This window comes from Aedes aegypti, chromosome 3, assembly GCF_002204515.2.
Source record: "Aedes aegypti strain LVP_AGWG chromosome 3, AaegL5.0 Primary Assembly, whole genome shotgun sequence".
NCBI lineage: Eukaryota > Metazoa > Arthropoda > Insecta > Diptera > Culicidae > Aedes > Aedes aegypti.
In genome coordinates, this window is record NC_035109.1 from 81,372,062 (window position 1) to 81,393,451 (window position 21,390).

The window sequence follows — 21,390 nt, forward strand, 5'->3', positions numbered from 1 at the left end:
TCAGAATCCAAATCAGCATGAGTAATCAGTTGGCTACAAAGGTGACTAGAGTCGGTTAAGACCGAATCAATGGTAGATTAAGGTTTAAAGATGAATACGCAAAAAAAGTACAAAGGGTTCATTAACTTCGAAAATTACCATTTTTGACACCCCCACCCTTTCGTAACAATGTTTGTATGAATGCTCTACAAATCATGTATGCGCTGTAACATTTTGAGGACACCCACCCACCCCCTTCGGCGTCATGAAATGTGTGAACAGACCCAAACACTGAAACCCATAAACTTACGAGAGGTGATATTTTCAACATAACAATTCAATATTGTTCAAATTATTTAAATTATATTTAAATTTTCGTTTTGATTCATTTTTGTTTGTTATATATACGTCTCTAAATAAATGTTTCATTCATTTTCGGGTATTTTTGTCGTTTGCTTGTCGAACTGCAAGATCAACAGATTTTCTTTTTTTACATGTATAAATATATATGGGTTTTATCCTAGCGATCGAATTTCATATGCAGCTATGGGGTTTCGATTTTTTGTTGTCTTCGTAAATCAGTAATTTCGAAATTGTGTTGCTAAATGTAAACTTTCAGTTATATAATCGATTCTAGGTAATTGCAAGTGAAACAAACGAAAGATGGTTGGAAGCATTAAAATATCTAACATCTTGCCTCCAGAGACGGCAAGATTATTTCCTGTACACAAATTCTACAAAGCAATAATTGTCGACGTATTTCAAATATATTCTTATTTGATTGGGAAGAAATAGTTGGTTCAATAAATAAAATGTTTACACTATTTTCGTCTTGAGGAGAACAACACTGAAACGTTTTTTTTTTCGTTCGGCACCTAAAACAATATCTAACATAGCTAAACTACAGAAAAAAATACTGTCAAGACTTCAATTCTCTCCGACGTTTCGCGCTTCTAAGGTGTTGTCGCTAACGGTGTTCCTAATATTGCTATTTCTGTTGAATCTGTTCCCGTATGGCAATCGCTCGAATAAAGGTTCGATTGATGTCGCAACAAACATATTTTGGGAGAGAAATTCTAGCTTATTTACAATTATTCATTCCTCTTTATCGTTCTACATTTGTGAACACTTTCGTTATTTCCCGGACACGAGTTAACACATGGTTAATATGTTAAGTCGTGTTCGCACGTTTTGTAAAAGGCACTTTTAAAGTTGCGATTTTGGTGCCACCGCTGAATGATAGATAATGAATCTAAGGTATAACAATTTTTTCTTTTGGAACTTAAGACCACCTTCAGCACAGTTACAAATTGTATGGCGAGTTTCAAAAACCTATAAAACTTGCCATTTGTAACATTGACGAAGATGCCCTAAGTCTGGCAATGCCAAAATAAGAGTTCTCGATTTGATAAAACAAAATCAAAATTACGTTTTCTGTTCCTAAATGTAAGATTAAGAGATTGTTACAGTTCGCGAAGAAATCACGTTGCCTGCTAATCTGCAAATACGTTACGATGTAAGCCGACAGATTTTTGGCAGTTTCGTTAGAAATTTAGTAGAAACAAGCTTGCATTAACGGAAGTTTCGACGGAAAATTGCAGCAGGTGGTCATATGTTTCCTGTTCAGCACCAAACAGCGAACAAACTCCCTTGAAGTTTGTTGTTCGGTTGATCCCACGTTGATCGACATAGCGTGCCAGCTAGGGTTATGGTGGATGTGGATTCAGTCTAACGGTTTCACCGTTCCCATCACTTTGCCCTCAAACAGGGGCAACATTTCACCGTCGTTGTTGATCTCTTCTTGGATCACCGGGCTGTCCAGATCGTCGCACCGCGTTTTGAAGAAAAATCTGCGAAATAAAAAGAACATGTCGTTAACATTTGTTCAGAAAGAATAAGATCAATAATGTACATAAACTGTATAAATTATCAATTTTTTGGGGCTGGTAACGATTTAGTCTCTGGAAATACGAATTTAGAGACCATATGTTTTAAGGTGACACGGGAGACCGTGTTATTTTTTCTATCTTTTGTCTCACTCGAACAATTATCATCAAAACTTTGTGGAAGCAAATCTCGAGTTTTAGTGAGCCGAGGAAGCTGAAAATGTATTGGGTTGTGCAGTACATATATAGAATCATAGTGATACATTTTTCGCATCGATATATGGAGTGGTTCTTGGGATTTGCTTTTTGAAATGGATAGGGTGATTATGATGACGTCCCGTGCGGCCTTAAAGAAGCCACCAAATAGGGATCAAAAAAGAAACGAAAAAAGACCAATCAAACACCACATGTCTGGAAAAAAGAACAAGTAGGAACCAAAAAGGAACCAATAAGAAAAATAAATAAAACAGAGAGGGAATAAAAAACAAAAAAAATATATTTAATAAACATTCCTTAGAGAATAAATACAAGCAGACTTATATTGCCAAATTCTTCGGACCTTAAACTAGAAGATTTTTTCGGGATTTTCAATTAATGCAGTTCATGCAGATTTTAGTACGTTTTTCAGGATGTAGAAAGTATGTTGGTTGGAAGAAGTTTGAATACGATTTCATGGAAACATAATCCGGAAAATTGCAAAACTAGCATTCTGTTCAATAATCCTTTACGAATTAAACGTTTAGTTGAAAAATATATGCGAATTTAAATCTGAAAAAAATCAAGTCCACGTTTTTCTGCCAGTAAAGTGCAAACATTCATTAATGTTCTTAAGATGCCGTTTGATTATTGCCCAATATGTTTCAATGAGGCGTGGTTCTGAGCAATTTGATGGATTCGATCATTTTTCTACAAATTCGACTTATTCCTTCTTGAGCATCTCCAAAGTAGCTGAAGCATAGTGAGCCGATGCTAGGTTTGGCAAAAACAATGGATCTTATCCACGTTTTTCTCTTTGACAAAAGCAAGAGGTGTCACATGGGATGTGCTGCTCAATGATTGTAAGATTATTTAACCGCATTTACTTCAAAATTTATTTCAACTCAATTGATCTAATCATTTCCAAATTTTGACCATTTGAAAATTCAAGATTCGTCCCTAGATTTTGAGAGTTAATAATGTGCACGAAGCATGATATTATAATTCAGGGCTGGTAACAATTGAGTCTCTAAGAAATAGTTTTTAGTTCGCTTTTTAAGAACAATTAGTTTAACAGTTTTTGATCGTTTTGTTTCATGGAGCAAATTCAAGTGAATATTTATAAGCCGAAGGCAGGATTCGGCCTTGATACACATTGGAATACAGTGAACTATAAAGAAAAACTTATAAAACTGTTGTTTTGATCCAAAAATCTTCGTGTCCGGATTTCGAAGCACTGAATCACGAGGCTTCGAATGCCGGAAATGCTTAAATCCTTTTGTTAGCTCTTATTAAGTGATAAAATATATGGTGAAAATTATAGAGAAGAGGAAACACGAATGGACGTGGTGAATATTCAAGTTGCATTTGTAAAAAATATGTGAATCTGTTCTCTCGCCGTTAATCGCCATCCCGAACCCGCTTGATATCAGTGAAATGTTCGCAATATTCCATTCCTAAACCCTCATGCGATTGTTTTTCTATGATAGCTGGTATATGATTGAAAAAGTAAGTACAGTTTACTTAAATGATCAATGATTATATTTTATTCAACTATTTTTAATCGTGGAAATATGTCGGTTCCAAGTCTCATGACAAATCGGAGTAGTTTGATCTGCTATGCAACTAGCTGCAAATGCGTCATGATTTATCCATATCTTTTAGAGAAGGTAACGATTATTTATATTAGTTTCATTGAACTAAATGTTGAAACTCATTATTGAACATACATGATTTTCTTAAATTTCATTTAAAATCATAATAAAACAGTTAAAAATAGATAAAATTCGTGTGTCCGGCTTTCGAAACAAAAACGTCCGGAATTTGAAGCAGCCTCAACAATTTGTCCGGATTTGGAAGCAAGGCATGTCCAGAATTTCAATTAAATTTGAACATTTTCACTTCAAATAGTTATTTTTTTGTTTACTGAAAGGAACAAAACACATGTATTGAAATGTCGATGGAAAAAATATTTTAAATATTCTACAAATTTCATTGATAACATCAATTTCAAATATTTCAAGTGCTTAGGTGTCCGGATTTCGAAGCAAAACGGTACTTTAAGTAATTCACTAAAAGCTAAGTAGGTCGTCTTTCGTTTTGGCAGCAATGTTGACATTGCAGCTTGCAATTCCCAAGTTATAAATCTCAGTCCTTATAGTTCCAAGGGCCCTCCAAGCCCTCCCCATATATATGAACCGTGGCCAACATGATTTTGACATTTTTGGGAAATTGACACTTTTGGGGAATCTGACAGTTTTGGATTGTTCACGTTAACTTATAACTACTCATTAACTTGGGTTTAAGCTGGGCAAGGCGCATAATGACGAAATTGATTTTAGTGTGCTATTGCTCAAAAGTTACACGATTCCTTGAAATATGCAAGTAAATGAGTAAACAATTGTGTAAGCCACTGGATAAAGGGAGAAACTATCTTCAACGTGTTCATGTGTTCATGTGTTTGATCCATGGACCAACGCACGAGTTCATTATTTGACGTTTGAGCGGTGCCGTGTTATTTACGTGACCATGGCAACGAGTGAATTTGGCACCGCTCAAACGTCAAATTAGTGAACTCAGTGAACTTGTAGATTGGTGTACTATCAATCGCATGATTTTTAATCCCACGAAGTGCTCTGTGATCACTTTTTCCAGAAAGAGAAGTCCAATCCATTTCAGTTATCAGCTCATGGGTGCTGAAATCGAACGTGTCGACCACGTGAAGGATTTGGGAGTGGTCTTAGACACGACCTTAACTTTTAATCAACATGTGTCTTACGTGGTTGGTAAGGCGTCACGTGTTCTAGGATGCATTTTTAGGATAGCTAAAAACTTTACTGATGCGTATTGTCTTAAATCACTGTACTGTTCCTTGTCACGTTCTATTCTAGAATACTGCTCGGAGGTTTGGAGTCCAAACTACTCCAATGGAGTCGAGCGTATTGAGTCTGTGCAACGGCGATTCTTACGCTTCGCCCTCCGTAGGCTACCGTGGAGAGACCCTTTCCGCCTCCCCAGATACGAGAACCGTTGCCGATTGATCGATCTTGAACCCTTGCACGTTAGACGCAATACTGCCAGAGCTTTATTTATCGCTGACTCTCTTCAAGGTCGACTTGATTGCCCCACTATTTTGGAGCAAATCAACATAAACGTTGCACCCCGTCCACTGCGTAACAACCTCATGCTCCGCTTACCTTTGAGACGAACCAATTATAGCATGCACGGAGCTATTAATGGTCTGCAAAGAACATTTAATCGGATAGCCTCAGAATTTGACTTTGACACTCCCCGACGCACCCTCCGCCGACGTTTTTCAAGTTTTTTTTGCAAACGCCGCTGGTGATAGTTGAATGTTTTGTGTAGTATTGACTTGTGTTCACTTTAAGTTTAATGTTGACCTTTTGTTAGTATTAAGACTAGAATTAAGTTGACATCATTGGGACTGTTGATTGCCTGTTGATGTATTAAAGAATAAAGAATAAAGAATAAATAATAAAGAACTCGTGCATTGGTCCTTTGTTGAACATTCATGGAAAAGTAACGATAATGATGAACACAAATTGTTTTTTTTTATAGGAATTTTTGCATAGCCTACTGGGCAATACAACGCTTGCTGCGACAACTAGTTTAAAATAAAAATCTTCAAGGCAGAATGCAGAAATAATCAGATTATGTTAAAATAAAAACTAAGAGTTACACCATTTTACGGTATTAAAGGAAATACCTGGTAAATTCTTGCAAAGATCTCTGATGAAACTTTTGAACCCTCGAACTAGTTTTGGGGGGTTCTCTCGATAAATTCAAACATTCACATACGCTCGTCATACACAGTTTGTTTTTGTTTTTCCTCGAGAAACTTGCACACACTTTCCAGACTCATCAAAATGCATATGGAAATATTACCCAATCTGATATATTTACACCTAGATTCTGGGTGTTTTTCGAGACAGAGGGCATTTGTTTTCCTCTGAGTTTCACGCCCTAATGTAGATGTGATTAGGGCCAGTGCCGAATTTGGTCTTCGGGGGGCCCTTTAATAAATAATTCAGTACGTTTTAGGATTCCACAAGCTAACGTATTGAATATGAATTTTGAATGCAAAAGGTTTTAAGTGGCATTTTGGTTGGTTTTAAGCTGTTTACATTGAGAATTCGAAAGAAATTCGACTGTTTTCAAGTTTTCCAATAGTTCTGTAGGTAATTTTTATATCTATCGTGAAAAAATAACATAATTCGCAGGAGATTTTTGGCTTCTGTATAATTTGTATCGAGTGATTTTTTTTGTGAAATTACGAGAGCAAATGTTGTATCAATAATTCAACAATTTTGCTGCAAACAGTACAATTGTACTTTTCGCTGAATACCACTTACAAAAAAACCCCTATTCTTCTCAGAATATCTCATATCCAGGAAAGTTTCTGGCATTCATCATTATCGCAACATCAAAGGTATCCAGAGAATAAACGAACTGATCATCTTTGATGGATTCTTTTGAAATTGATAGAGTTCTATCAAATTATTCCTACTGTACAAAGACGAGAAGCGCATTTTTAATACCATTAATTTTTAAAAACTAAATTTGGATTAACAGTTATGTTTTTTTATAATATATTCAAGCCATACTGTGAGATTCAGATATTACGGAAAAAAATCTACTTAAGTATTCGAATGTTGACTTGAAAGTTCAAATTAATTATCTAAATAAAATTATTTCAAAATATTTTTTTTGTTCTTATTATTAATTCCTAGGGGGACACGAGCCATTTTCCCCCTGGGGACCCCCAGGGCCTGACTAGGGCACTTATCTAAAGTGACCAAATATATTTCACTCCAACCCGGGAGAAATCTATATAATTTAAAATGTACCCAGTAACGCTATACATCTGTAGGACCAATGCAAAAACGCCAAGATATCATAATTTAAGTGAGAATTTAATAATCCATTGCAAAATATGTAAAAAGTTTTTGCCAATTGTGTGTAACTACTACGTTTTCTCTATTAATGACATCTTTGCATGTCTCAAGAATCAAACCATGTGTCTCTAGTAGATTTGGGGTTGCTGAATCTCATGCAGTTCTCAGAAATTTTCCTGAACGTCATAATTTTTGGGTACAGGTCACCAAAGTTGTATAAAAAAATTAATACTCAGCAAGGCTATCGCACAACACTGGCAAACTTAATAGCATTTTTAACCAAATTGTACAGACAGACATTTAGGATTTAGGATTTATTTGTGCACATAAAATGGATCAATTACATAATATTGTTTTCGAGATTGGGCCCGTGTTTCTAAGAGGTACATCAGGCCTGGTAACACATTTGATATTACGATAGTAATTTGGGTTGTAAGTCACTTAGAGTGACGATATTTGACATGATGCCTTTGTCGTTTGAAATAACTATAGTAAAACTTAAAATTTCACTCACCGATAGTTGCCCTTCTTCGGGAGGTAGTCCTTGAACTGTTTGAGCGTCGGCGGCTGCGATCCGGGGATCTTTATCCGGTAGGGCACCTCCTCGTCGCAGAACGAGTACACGACGACGGTGAACTCGGAAGCGGCGCTGGTGCTCGACGGTTTGGCAGGTATTGGTGGTGGCACGAGGGGAAGCGATGCGGCAGGTGGTGGCAACGGGGGCGGCGGCAGCGGATGCTGATACCGCTTGGATCTGGAGAGAAACAAGCGAAAATTGGGTCGTTAGAAGGACTTTCGTTAGAACTTTTTTGGACATTGCCACTAACCTCCGCGGTTCATCATCCAACCGCCGACTGGATTCCTGTAGCAGGGTGGCAGTATTCGTGAGGGACATATCGGCATGCATGGTCCGCGACAGGGGCCGAGAACTGCTTGTGCTAGCACTTTGCATGTCCGCATTGCTGGACTTGGTAAGCGTATCCGTAGAGAGTAAACTGATCCCGCTGTCGGTGTACACTGAAGGCCACTTGTTGTTGAGTCTCCGAGGTTGCGCCGGGGGCCCCATCAAACCCATTGGGTGTCCCTCGGGCATCGATTTCGAGTGTCGCATAGAAGATTGTGCGCCTGGAATAGTGAAAAGATGATTATACAGTTATCCTAGAGTTACGGAAGCACTGATTTGATACTTACTCATTGAACCACCACCGAAGCCGCCCACCTCGTGTCGCCTTGCCCGGCTGATGTTCGGGCAAGGGGACATCGTGCCGGGCGATCGACTGGGCGTCAGGTCTGACCACACCCTCGAAACGTGCTTGTCGAGGATGTCCTGATCGCTGTCGTCTTCCACTTGCAGCTTCTGTCGGATGGCATCGGCGAAGAATTTATTGCTTTGCGATTTGTCGGATTGTTCAATCTGGGAAATTGTAGGCGAGGTGAGCATTAGATCAATACTTTTAGAAAGCCTCAGTTTTACTACAAACCTCTTGGAGCTTTTTACTGAGCAGTTCTTTGTTCTCCCGTTCCTGCTGGACCATCTTCAGCTTACTGGTGAGAACAGACACAAATTGGTCCGGAGGTAAAGGTTTCTGAAATTGCCGGTGAGTTCGAGGAATGATCTGGAAATAGGGAGGAGAAAAGGTTTTCTATGTCATTATTTCAAAACGGTAGCCAAGTTAACAAGCATATTAAGAAAAAGAAGAAAATCGAGAACCGGCACTATATTTTTAAATTATAGCCAATAACAGCATATGTCAACTTACAGCAAACGCATCCGGTTCCTCATTGGCAATGGCATTTTCGTTCATCAGTCTTCGCTCGATCGATGTGTGATGCCGGTAGTGATGCTTACTCTGAGAGTGAGGTCGTCCGTCACTGTAAAGGATAAAACAAAAGTGTTTAATTTAACGTTCCTCATAAATCTCAATATTCCGTTCGGCATCACTCAAAGTCAATTCCTAATGCGTAATACACAACACGGAAAAAGTGGTACTTACGCGGATGTGCTAGTCGGGAGGGACACCTTATCGGAATCGGTCCGCCCCGAGCTGAGACTGGCCAGTTCCGAGTCTCGACGCGAGACCGGATTGTAGGATGCATACTTGGTGTAAACGGAGAATCCGTGCGGTCTACATGCAGCGCGCGCAGTTCCAAGATGTGCCGAAACCCCATTAGAGGTTGTTTAGGGTGGTTGCCCATATGATGATGATGGAAGAGTGCCGAAGATGCGGTGTAATGTGCATGCGGTGCAACGACGAACCCATTCCCATGCGGCCATGTGCAAAACCAACGCACACACACAAAGGAACACACGTGCGCACGAAAGCAAGAAGCATCAGGAAGGGTGACAACGAATGGAATGGGAAGGATCGATCAGTGCGAGGGATTTCAACGAATGGATAGACGGGAAACGCAAAACACATCCATAGCAAGCGCATGCGTTGGGATTTTTTTATGTTCGAGTTTTGAAAGGATAATGGAAGGAAAATAGAAATCATACGGCACGCATACAATCACAAACGTTTCAACGTTGTAGGCAAATGAGGATGAAAATGAAAAAAAGAAAGAAAAATAAAGATTATTGAATTAAAAACATAGTAAACAAATCAAGCTTAGAGTAACTTAAACTATTTTAGACACAAGTGGGTAGCTAATTCAGTAGGATTTTAACCATTCGTAGATGTAAAATTAAAAAGGGATAATTTCAAGGAAAATGTTCAGCAACAGTTGGACAATTTCTGTAGCAAGTTTTTTTTGTTTTCCTTCTTTAATCAGCTTCAGTAGTCGTGCTGTTGTATTCCGTACAATACTGCACAGTGGTCTAGTGAGCAGGCAGGGGGGAAGATGCATTTGAAGCTTTAGATTAAAACCAAATGCTCTTTGATTGATGCTGTTTAAAAATAAGGGGGTCCACATTTTCATAGAAATGAAATAGACAACTTTCTTATTTGTACAAATTATGGTATAGGGGACCTGGGGAAAATGTGTGGAAATAAAGGCCAAACAACATGTAATATGTGTTTCCATATACGAACCCAGTAGATTTGAGTCCACCCTACATGGTGTTGAGCGATGTAATATCCTAATTACATACAGTAGATTTTTGGAAAATAAAGCTTCTTCTAAACACAAATTTGCGTGAAAAATTCTATATACGGGGCAGAATGCATCACTTTATTGGAGAAGATTCGTAGGAGGTTTTCTAATTCAGTTCCAACTGTAATGATGTCAATCAGTAGTTTGGTTGTGGATTTATATGTGTTTAAATACCCATTGTCAAAGCTACCCCAAAACCGATATTCGATTACCGTTTATTTGGAAAAATATAGGTAAATTCAAAATTAATCGTAATTTAATCTTTCAATTGCAATCAATAACTAGGATACCAGTATTTGTTTTCAAAATATACAATAAAAATCTTCACAAAAAAGCTTATAAAGGACAATAATAACAAATCTACACTCATTTTTCAAATCATATTAAATCAGTAGAAGAAAAGATATCTGATATCAGCTGAAAGTTTGAAAAATAAAGTAAACTATTTATCATCTGTTCGATATACATAAAAATCGATCAACGTCGTATTTATTCTTATGAATGATGGATGACACGATGAGGCTGTTCATGGTCATCGTGACATATCTGAATGAATCAATGGATGGTTCCATAAAAATATTTACAGCCAACCCTGTATATGTTCTGGGACAAATGTCCGTAAGCATTTGTGGAAGTACTTCTTGAGAAGTATCTAGATCATCCATATAGAATTATCAGAGGATTATTAAAGAATCTTTGGATGAAGTAATGGATTAAACTAAAACCAGTCGCATCGTGTTATCTATAGCACGAGTGTAATGGTGCTAGCGGTATATGAACGTGCGATCACTTTTGATATAATCTATCAGAGCATTGCTAAATCTCTTAGCGATTTTAAGAGCAATTATTATAGAACTCCCATAGAGCGGTTCCACGCCGTTTCGCAAACCCGATTATTTTTGTATTTTTTTAATCGCCTGAATATTTGCATTTTTTATTTTTGGATATGTTTTAGGGGACAACTTATGTAATTTATTGCACAATGTTTCAAAATGGAAGAATTATGGACAAAAAAGTTATGATTTTTAAAAAAAATACAGATTTTGAAAAAAAATCGAAATAGAGGAAAACAATAATTTTTTATGTGAATATTTGAAAGTACAGAAAAATTGCAATCGATAAGCACTTAAGTAAATTTTTTCTAGGTTGCATCAATTTCGAGATATACTCATATTTATATAAAATTATCAAATAAAAAAAAAAAATAGGCCCTTTTCAAGCATATTTCGTGTTTCTCCATTCCAAAAAAAAAAAATATTTTGATTGAGCGAATCGTAGCTAAATCGTTTATCGTTTGATCAAAACATTTATGCTTAAGTATTGAAAAAAGAGTGCACGGTAAAATATATAAACGATATTTTCAAATGAAAATTTGATGCTAATAGTTCTTAAAAAACCGCAACATTGATGTTTTTAATTTTTGGATATATTTTGCGGTTGTTGTAGGTATTGTTTAGGACTATTTGGAAAAAAAATATGCACGGTAAAAAATAATGTCAGATTAAAAAAAAATTAAAATCGATTTTCTATGAAAATGCATTCGTGATTTTTATTATTTTTGGACATGTTTTAGGGGACAACTTATGTGATTTATTGCACAATGTTTCATAATGGAAGAATTATGGACAAAAAAGTTATAATTTTATAAAATAATACAAATTAAAAAAAAGAAGCGACATAGAGGAAAACAATTTTTTTTATGTGTTTAATTGGTAGTACAGAAAATGCATTGGAAGAGTACTTAAGTAAAATTTTTCTAAGTTGCATCAATTTCGAGATATACTCATACTTATATAAAATTTTCAAATAAAAAAAGAAAAATAGGCCCTTTTCAAACATATTTCGTGTTTCTCCATTCCGGAAAATTTTATTTTGTTTTCATCAACACAAACCAAGTAAAGTAAAGTACACAACACTGAAGACGGCTTTACAGTTGAGGTTGAAATACGCGTATCTGTCGACGGATACAATAGTAGAATTAAAAGGAACAGTACTACTCATCTTTTTGTATATTTACAGGCATTCTACTAAACAGGCTCCACAAGGGTTTTCATCAGTTTTGCCTGTGTTAGTAGGTATGATGAACAAACACGTTTTTCCCATACCCATACATTTGGACATGGATTGCACCTTACGTTGTTGTGAAAAATGTTCAGATTCTACTACCTTTGAACGAAGCTTGTTATCAGAAATCGAAGAGAATGGCATTGACGAATTACAATTTGAACAGTGGGTCACAACCGACAGTTGTGATATTGAAACTTTTTTAAAGCAGCCTGATGAATTTGTTTCATATTTTACTCGTAAATTGGAGAAAATTATACCTCATGATTTCATCAAAAAAGAGCAAGCTACATTTTTAAATAACACAAAAAACAATTTGTTAGAAGGTAAATTTGTGGTAATTTATGATTTTTCGGAAAACTACACATTTATTCTTCAAGATGAAGTTCAAAGCCATCATTGGAATGCTCAACAAGCTACTTTGCATCCGTTTGTAATATATTATCGTCAAGATGACAAAGTCAATCATTTAAGTTTTGTTGTAATTTCGAGATTTGCGCCACGATTCTGTATCTGTCAACTTATTCATATCTAAAATGATAGATTTTTTGCGATTGGATCACAAATTAACTGTCAACAAGATATATTTTATGTCTGACGGAGCTGCATCACAGTATAAAAATAGGAAGAACTTTTCAACTCTTTGGCAATTTAAAATCAAATATGGCATTTTTTTGCAACATCACATGGAAAAGGGCCATGCGATGCCATAGGAGGGACACTAAAACGTGTGGCTACCAGAGCCAGTCTTGCCAAAGAACGTGAACATCCAATAAAAAATGCTAAGGTACTATATGATTGGGCTCAAAATCGGAAAGAAGAGCAGCTTACACAAATCTTCTTTTGTTATTCAACTACTGAGGAATATGATATCATTGCACAAGAACTTAACCAACTATTTTCAAGTGCAAAAACAGCTCAAGGCACTCAGAAATATCACTCGTTTATCCCTATCTCTGAAACACAAATTGAAGTTAGACAATTTTCGAGCTGTGACGATAACAAGAAAGTAGTTGATATAATTAAGAAATAAAATTGCAGTATATAAAAACAAAACAAACAAAACAAACAAAACAAAACAAAAAAACGAACTCCTTCTCCATGGTTTTCATGGCATTTTCATAGAAAATCGATTTTAATTTTTTTTTTATTAAAAAAATCTGTCATTATTTTTTACCGTGCATATTTTTTCCAAATAGTCCTAAACAATACCTAAACAACCACAAACTATATCCAAAAATTAAAAACATCAATGTTGCGGTTTTTAAGAACTATTAGCTTCAAATTTTCATTTGAAAATATCGTTTATATTTTTTGCCGTGCACTATTTTTTCAATACTTAAGCATAAATGTTTTGATCAAACGATAAACGATTTAGCTACGATACGCTCAATCAAAATAATTTTTTTCTGGAATGGAGAAACACGAAATATGCTTGAAAAGGGCCTATTTTTCTTTTTTTATTTGATAATTTTATATAAATATGAGTATATCTCGAAATTGATGCAACCTAGAAAAAATTTACTTAAGTACTTTTCGATTGCAATTTTTCTGTACTTTCAAATAATCACATAAAAAATATTGTTTCCTCTATTTCTCGAAAACTTATTCTAACAGACTCAAGTCAAAAAAGTATACAAACTTACTTTATCGATTCTACGTGTTTCGCAGACGAAATTTTACACGTTGCGCTCTGAACCAACTCGATTTTTCACTTTTAAAACGTTTAATTTCCGGATTTACAAAACGACGAAAGTAAGATTCTCAACTTTCGCAACCTAACCACTACTTTTGCCGCCCTGCTGTATGGAGAGACAAAGTGACTAAACCACGAATCAAAACAAAACACTACTTGAGCCGATTTTACACTGGTAGAAAAACGTCGAAAGTAACTAAATAAATCGGCTTATCATTTTGTAATATTTTTTTTTGTGGGAAATAACAGGAACTCCCTAGTTTTTGAACGCGAGCTTAATGTATGCAAAATTTAAGCGATGTACACGGCGAAAAAAAATTAAAAAGTTGATTAATTTTAAAACAGTTTTGAAAGACACGTTGTGATTCTTCTGAATTAATTTTCTCAAAACCATATGAAAGTTACTTACGTCGATTTGAAAAAATAATCGAGATTTCGATTTTTTTTTCAAAACCTGCAATTTTTTTAAAAATCATAACTTTTTTGTCCATAATTCTTTCATTTTGAAACATTGTGCAATAAATCACATAAGTTGTCCCCTAAAACATATCCAAAAAAAAAAAATCAAAACTGCGTTTCTGGAGAAAATCGATTTTAAAATTTTGGTTTTGCAATAAAAAATAATCTGTAACTTTTTTTTACCGTGCATATTTTTCTCCATATAGTCCTAAGCAATACCTACAACTTTGTAGAAGATCTCAAATCGATCGGACAAACCGTTTTCGAGTTACAGTTTTTTAAATATTTGCTATGCATTTTCCGATACGCCCTTCTCAAAAATAAGGCGAGGTTCAAAATGACGGTCTGAAGGTGCAAAATGGCATTTTTGGTCATAAAGAATCTGTATGCAAATTTTCAGGCGATTCAAAAAATACAAAAATTAAATTAAAAAAAAAATCGTCATGTTCGGTGGAATTGCTCCATAGTACATTCTCTAGAAATTCTTGGCTGATTCAGAATTGTTATGTTAGTTAACATAACAACAATTTTTTTTAGAAATAAAAAGTGGTATTTTTGATTCCCGGGGTGAAGTTGATCAATTTGAGCGTTAAGTTTAGAGTTTTGGCACCAGGAGTAATACCGACCATTTTTTGGAACCGAAATACCGGTACTGGAAAGTATTGAGTACCGGTATTTTCGGTACTCATGAAGTATCTAATAACCGCTTGAATATACAAATTTCTTCACAATAAATTATTTGTCCATAAGTTTGGCGAAGTTTGTTGATGGCGAATTTATCAGATCGATCAAGGAACGTATTACATAAATGCTCATTCTAATCATCATCTTTTCAGCACTAAGGATGGCTTATCTTTGTACATGAAAACGTTAGAAGCACGCTCATTATTTGCATCTTGTTTCCTTTAAAAACACGTTTTGAGACACATGGGGATGGACCTGGTGTAGTGGTTAGAACACACGCCTCTCACGCCGAGGACTTGGGATCGAGTCCCATCCCAAAGATAGTCACTAAAAATTTCAGTGACGACTTCCTTCGGAAGGGAAGTAAAGCAGTTGGTCCCGAGATGGACTAGGCCAGGGCTAAAAATCTCGTTAATAAAGATAATAAAAAAAAATAAAATGTTTTGGGACAATCTGTGAATATCAAGCTTTCTGGACGACTAGGCACAATATTCAGGATATTAAAGCATTTAAAGGTACTCCAATCGTGGAACAAAAATTGATAGAAATTTTTCGGAATAATTCGTGAATAACCAGTCTGTTCAAAGCGAAATGTTTGTTGACACTTCACGATATACGAGCAACATCCGGATGGACCCAGGAAGAGCTTTCTCCGTATCTGAAAGTAGTTTTATAAAAATACGCACACGTATAAACACTTAAACTTTGAACATGCTTTGCCTTTTAAACCGTACTTTGTGAATGAAAAGAAAGTTAATAACATGAAAATAGTCAATAAATTATTCATTTTGAACGATTTTCCGCACCACGTACAATATTACACAGTACACCTGCAACTTTTCCGAATTTCCTATAAAGCGGTCAACTGATGGTTAAAGAACAGATTTGAATGAATGTGGTCCACCACGTCAGACAAAACTTTAATTTCAACACATCGGTAGGTGCTAGGAACCCTAGTTAAAGCCTGTCCACGTTAAATTTCGGACACCCAAATAATGGCAGCAAAAAAAAGTTACTCATAATTCAACAAAAACAATTGTTTATTTCAGAATAAAAGAGTTATATCTACAAAATAAACAGTTGACAAGGATGTTAATCCTTCTTTCTGTAAAATTCTCGAACTTTCTGTGGTACACCCGCCATCCGTGTCCGAAATTTATCGTGGACAGGCTTTAGGTTTCCAAAAACAAATAAATATACTACTTACTAAATTCTGGGTCACTGAATATTAATCAAGGCCCAAATATCTTACAACATGTTGATTAAAAGATCAATTTTAAAATTGAATGTTGTGGATTACAGAATAAACCATATTAAACGCCTTAAGTATGCAATTTTCTTTGAAATTGGAAATTTGTCAAACGAAAATTAATTTTTATCCTCAATTCAAATTCAAAACTGGGTTCAATAACAAATCTGGAATGTATGGAACCTTTTTTTTCAGATGGTGCCATTATATGGTCTTGGCAATAGTCATATGTTGGAAGAAGAACCCTTCAACAGCTCATCAGATATTTCCTAAAAACCTGCTTCTGATGATATAAGTACCTGTCAACCCGAATTGAGGAAGAACAAACGTAGATATCAGAAAACACGACATCACAGAACTGTCGATAGTTGAAATCGGAGCATAGCTCTCTTGACAGTCGCTACATGTAGGTACAAGAATCATCAACTTCTCCCCACTGATCAACTGATCAGTGATTATTTCACTGACTTTCCAAGAATTTCACTATTATTTTCGTTCAGAATACCTTAAACCATAATTTTGATTTTCTAGAATACCGTAATCCTGGGTAAAATTGTTTTTTTTTTGTATTTTTTACAATACAAATGTTCTTCTCTTCTTCTTGGTATTACGTCCTTACTGGGACAGAGCCTGCTTCTCAGCTTAGTGTTCTTATAAGCACTTCCACAGTTGTTAACTGAGAGCTTTCTATGCCAAAGTTGCCATTTTCGCATTCGTATCTCGTGTGGCAGGTACGATGATACTCTATGCCCAGGGAAGTCAAGGAAATTACGAAAAGATCCTGGACCGACAGGGATTCGAACCCAGACACCTTCAGCATGGCTTTGCTTTGTAGCCGCGGACTCTAACCACTCGGCTAAGGAAGGCCCCAAATATAAATGTTACATGTTTTATATTTTTAAGACAAGTACTGGCACCCATCGCTTGTAACAATGTACTTTATTTTGTTTTTCAAAACATTTAGGCTTGTGTGCCTTTGGAGCCGGCCTTCTGAATATTGAGAATGTCGTTACTTACTTAAACCATGGCCCCTGAGGCCGATTATGAAGACCAAACTCTAGCGAGTTATTCACTTTTTGAGTTATTTCAAAATTTCGAGGTGTTTTGAACCGCGGAATACGCCTAAAGGTAGGCAATTAACATTCTTAATATTAATTATTGAATGTTGCCTAATTGAATAAATAAATAAAACATTTGTCAACGGAATCGTTTTTGGCATTGCCATATTTAGTAACACCCCCATTGGAGACATGAATTATCGGTATTGACAGTCATAATGATAGAAATCATTGTTTCAAAAAGTTGACAAATTTACACATGAATTAAACGCAATTTTCGCAAAAACCTTAACATTTATTAACTCATGAATATAAGAAAGAAAGGCGCCTTTCATGATTTGAAAATGGCTTCGGCTACGCCGTACAGACTGATTTCTTAATAACTACTTAATCTAAGCCTCTTTTTTTTTTTTTTTTTTTTTTTTGTTATGTTGCTAGCCGTACAGTGAATACTGTCCCAAGCTCTAAACTAGACTTTAGATAGGAAAGAGGACGTAATCCTTCTGAAGCAGTTCGCCAGACGTACACGGAAAGATGGCTTCCAAGAAGACACTGTTGCGATCTGTCTCAGAAGGTTACGGGAGAAGGTGGGAAACGTTCTTTTCACACTATCACTTCACTTGATAACTATTAGATTACTTCATATCACTATTCACTGGTATTCATATCACCATCTTTGTTATCAACAGAATTTCTACTAACAGCGTCACCATTATCTATACCAATTTTATTTTTATCATCACATTTATAACCCAACCACAACACAATACTACTGCTTAATCAAGTTTGAAGTATAAAACTTCTCATTAAAAATAATCACTGTAATAAATAACATATCAACACTCAATATAATTATCTTCATTAGAATAGAAGTAGGGTTCTTGTTGCTTAAATCACTAACATTCACAATATCACCAACTATCATCACTCTAATAAACACCATCATTGTAGCTTACTACCATTAATTACACAACTTATTCGACACAATAACGTCATCTCACTATATTATCCCATTATCACTATTTTCTTAGTAACATGATCAAAACCAGCAACGGAATTATTCATATATCTTCTTAAGGGGATCCTACCTGGGCTGAAGGCCGCAATAATAATGAGAACAATGTCCTGCAACAATGAAGCGCACCGCACAGCAATCACAAGTACAGATTATACTAATCACTTACACTAGGCTACCTGGTTTCACTAAAACTACCTCCGAATAAGGTAATAATCCTTAATAATATTTATTTTAGAATTTGTTTGTTAAGGTGTGGATATGTGCTTACCTTTACAGTGTTGGGGGTGTTAGTGATTAGTTCCTACTCACTTATATCTTTTTTCTCATGAGTTACTATTCCTATTTGCGGTTACGGGTACCTATAAATAGAGATAGCGATTAGTCACATTTTTTTAGTCTGAGGGCATTCGTTTAATCAGCAAAAACTTTTTCATAACGCATATGTTCCATGCTTCCTGAGATGACGCTGACGAGAAGATATAATTAGTAAATTAGTAAATAGTGATATTATTAGTATAAGTAACGGATTAATTAAGATTCTGTTGTATCCTTGTACGGCCATGAATGTTCCTGTTCAGCACGATTTCTTCAATGTTAGGAGGTTTTGATGCACATTAAAACAATTAAAATAATGCTCCGGATGAGTGTCTGGAAGTATAAATAAAATACGTATAGAAAAAACAAACAAGGGCCGCTTCATCATAGACCACGTAAAGTATCAGTTCACGGCGATGTTAATCAATAGTGTTCATTAGAAAACACTTTTGATTATTATCACCATTGGCACCACTAGTGTGCATCTTTCTCTTCAGAGTAAAGATACATTTAAGCCCCGAGACCTGACAGCAATCAAGCTGATCACAAGGTTGTGCCTTTGCCCAGGGACTTAATCTAAGCCTCTTATTCTAATACTGAATACATTTTTGGACACATCAAAATCAAAATCGTCACAAACATAATTGAACGAACGCAAACACATATGAAAACAGTTTCTGTATCCAAAATCAGATCTATGAAAAGGATTTACTAATAACACTGAATTACGAAAACGTCTGGAAGGAACATTCCACGGAATCATATATTGTCTATATTGTTTGTGATAAGGTCAATAATGAATAATCTCTGCGATCTGATGCGACACTGGCAAACATTGCTCGGTGTTGAGCTCGGTGTCAGTTGAAGTATTTACTGGAACGTATCCGTTGGAATGTTCCATCAATAAATGTTTATTTGATATTTTTACGAGATTAGTCATTACGATCAATTTTACCCCGCTGATCAATGTTACTCCGGATTACGATTCCTCCAGAAACTAATCTAGAGATTCGTCCAGAGAATTCTTCAGTAATTTGTTCAAGACTTCCTCCAGAAATGCTTATATGATTTTTTCAAGAAAATTGTCAACCCTACCGGAATTCATCCTGTGAGTCTTCTTTTTTAGAATTTCTTCCAAGATTTTTGCTTAGGACTTAGGATTTTGCTTATGTATTTCTTCGAAATTTAAGCTCTTCAGAGATTATTCCAAATATTCCTTCAGAAGTATGTAAATTCTTTCAGAAATTTCCCAAAGATATCCTCAAAACATTCGTCGAGGGATTTTCCCAAGATTATTTTCAAGCAATTGTTAAAGAGATTGTTGTATGTCATGGATCCAGTCCGGCAGGTTTTTCTTAAGGAAATCCTAAGATAATCACTGAATGAAACTTCTGAAACATAAGATCTTTGAATATTGCTTAAATAACTGTTGAAAGAACAAACGAACGAAATCTTGTATAATAGGATTTTTGAAATGGCACAAGCGGAATCCTAGAAAGTAAAAAATGTAGCAATCAATAATCAAAGCAATTGCAGGACTGACTGCTGTAGCATTTTCTGGTGCAAAACAGCAAACGAACTTTTGAAGAATCCTTGGAGGGATTACTTGAGAAACCCTTGGACGAGACGGCAGGATTAATCCCCACATGAAGTGCTGAGGAAATTTATAGAGAAACTTTATGTGGAATCTCAGTTCGAATTGATTGAAGATTTTTTTTACAATTACGTTGAATTATCCCTCCGTGCAGCTATTCATGGAGCATCCCGGAGCAAATCCGGGGAGAAATTATTGCAGGAATCCTCGAAAAATTCTTGTGGTATTTTCTGGGCTATGTCTTAAGCCGAATTTCCCCAACTTTAGAATACGCCACTGTGATTTTTCCTGGGTGAGTTGCAGTTACCAATGAAGAAATCGGTAATATGATTACTGGAACAAATTCTAATGGAAATCTTTGAAGAATTCCTGTGGACGTTTGACCGCTTAAAGATTTCCTGAAGCAAATTTTGTGGAAGTTCCTCTAAGCATCCGTTGATAAATCAATACAGGTATTTCTCTGGATAGCCATTGAAACTTTTCCTCGAGGATTCTGCGACAGAATTCCTGAAGAACCTATGAAATCTTCGTAGTAAGTAGGAATCAATGGAGTCTCAAAAAAGTACATCAGTGCTCATTGCAAGGAGAAAAACAGGCAAAAAAGGGACTCCAAAATTAAAAATAAATTTTTTTAGAGACTTGCATTGAAATAGTGTCCAAGTCTCTGAGAAGATATCTGGTGCCAGCACTAATTTCGGTGTCCTAATAAATATACTTTCGGAATATTTCACAAATTTCCTCTATGGAACTTTTTTTAGAGTTTTTTCGCTTTGTAGAGGAATTTCAATACATCCAATCACATCAATCAAAGGCAAGCAATCGACACTTTTATATCCGTACTAAATAAATGTGTACAAGTAAGTTGAAAGAAAGTAATTATTGAAAGAGAAGAAGAGCAGATTAGGAAAACACCCCCGAAAAAAGTTTAATCCGCAAAAAAAACCTCTATAAAATTTCCCACCTGATGCCACCAGAAATTCCTTGAGAAAATATTCAAATACAATGGAACAAAAATCTCAAATTCTTATTCTATTTGGATGCATTTAGCCACGAAACACGAAACGACAGTTTACTGCAGTGCATGTTTGCTCACCCTAATTTGAATTGCTTTTTAGGCAGTTTTTAAGAAATTAATGGAGAAATGTTTGGGTCTATTGCTTATTCTTTGTATGAATAACTGTATA

General features: G+C 35.7%; 1 protein-coding gene across 11 annotated transcripts in view; it reads right to left on the reverse strand.

The window, feature by feature from the left end:
* Positions 1-459: 459 nt before the first annotated feature.
* The window catches only part of LOC5577995 (axin), a 72,450-nt gene continuing 51,519 nt past the window's right edge, over positions 460-21,390 (reverse strand). For 9 of the 11 annotated variants that reach the window (XM_021854274.1, XM_021854273.1, XM_021854270.1 and 6 more), the window contains 7 exons: positions 8,971-9,102; positions 8,737-8,848; positions 8,458-8,592; positions 8,168-8,390; positions 7,804-8,101; positions 7,491-7,730; positions 1,647-1,829 (listed from right to left, as the gene is read on the reverse strand). In XM_021854274.1, coding sequence (XP_021709966.1) covers positions 1,703-1,829; positions 7,491-7,730; positions 7,804-8,101; positions 8,168-8,390; positions 8,458-8,592; positions 8,737-8,848; positions 8,971-9,102 — 1,267 coding nt within the window. In that variant the 3' untranslated portion in view covers positions 1,647-1,702. Of the gene's footprint in view, positions 1,830-7,490; positions 7,731-7,803; positions 8,102-8,167; positions 8,391-8,457; positions 8,593-8,736; positions 8,849-8,970; positions 9,103-21,390 lie in introns of all 11 variants that reach the window. The other 2 variants (XM_021854272.1, XM_021854279.1) reach the window with 2 other exon arrangements.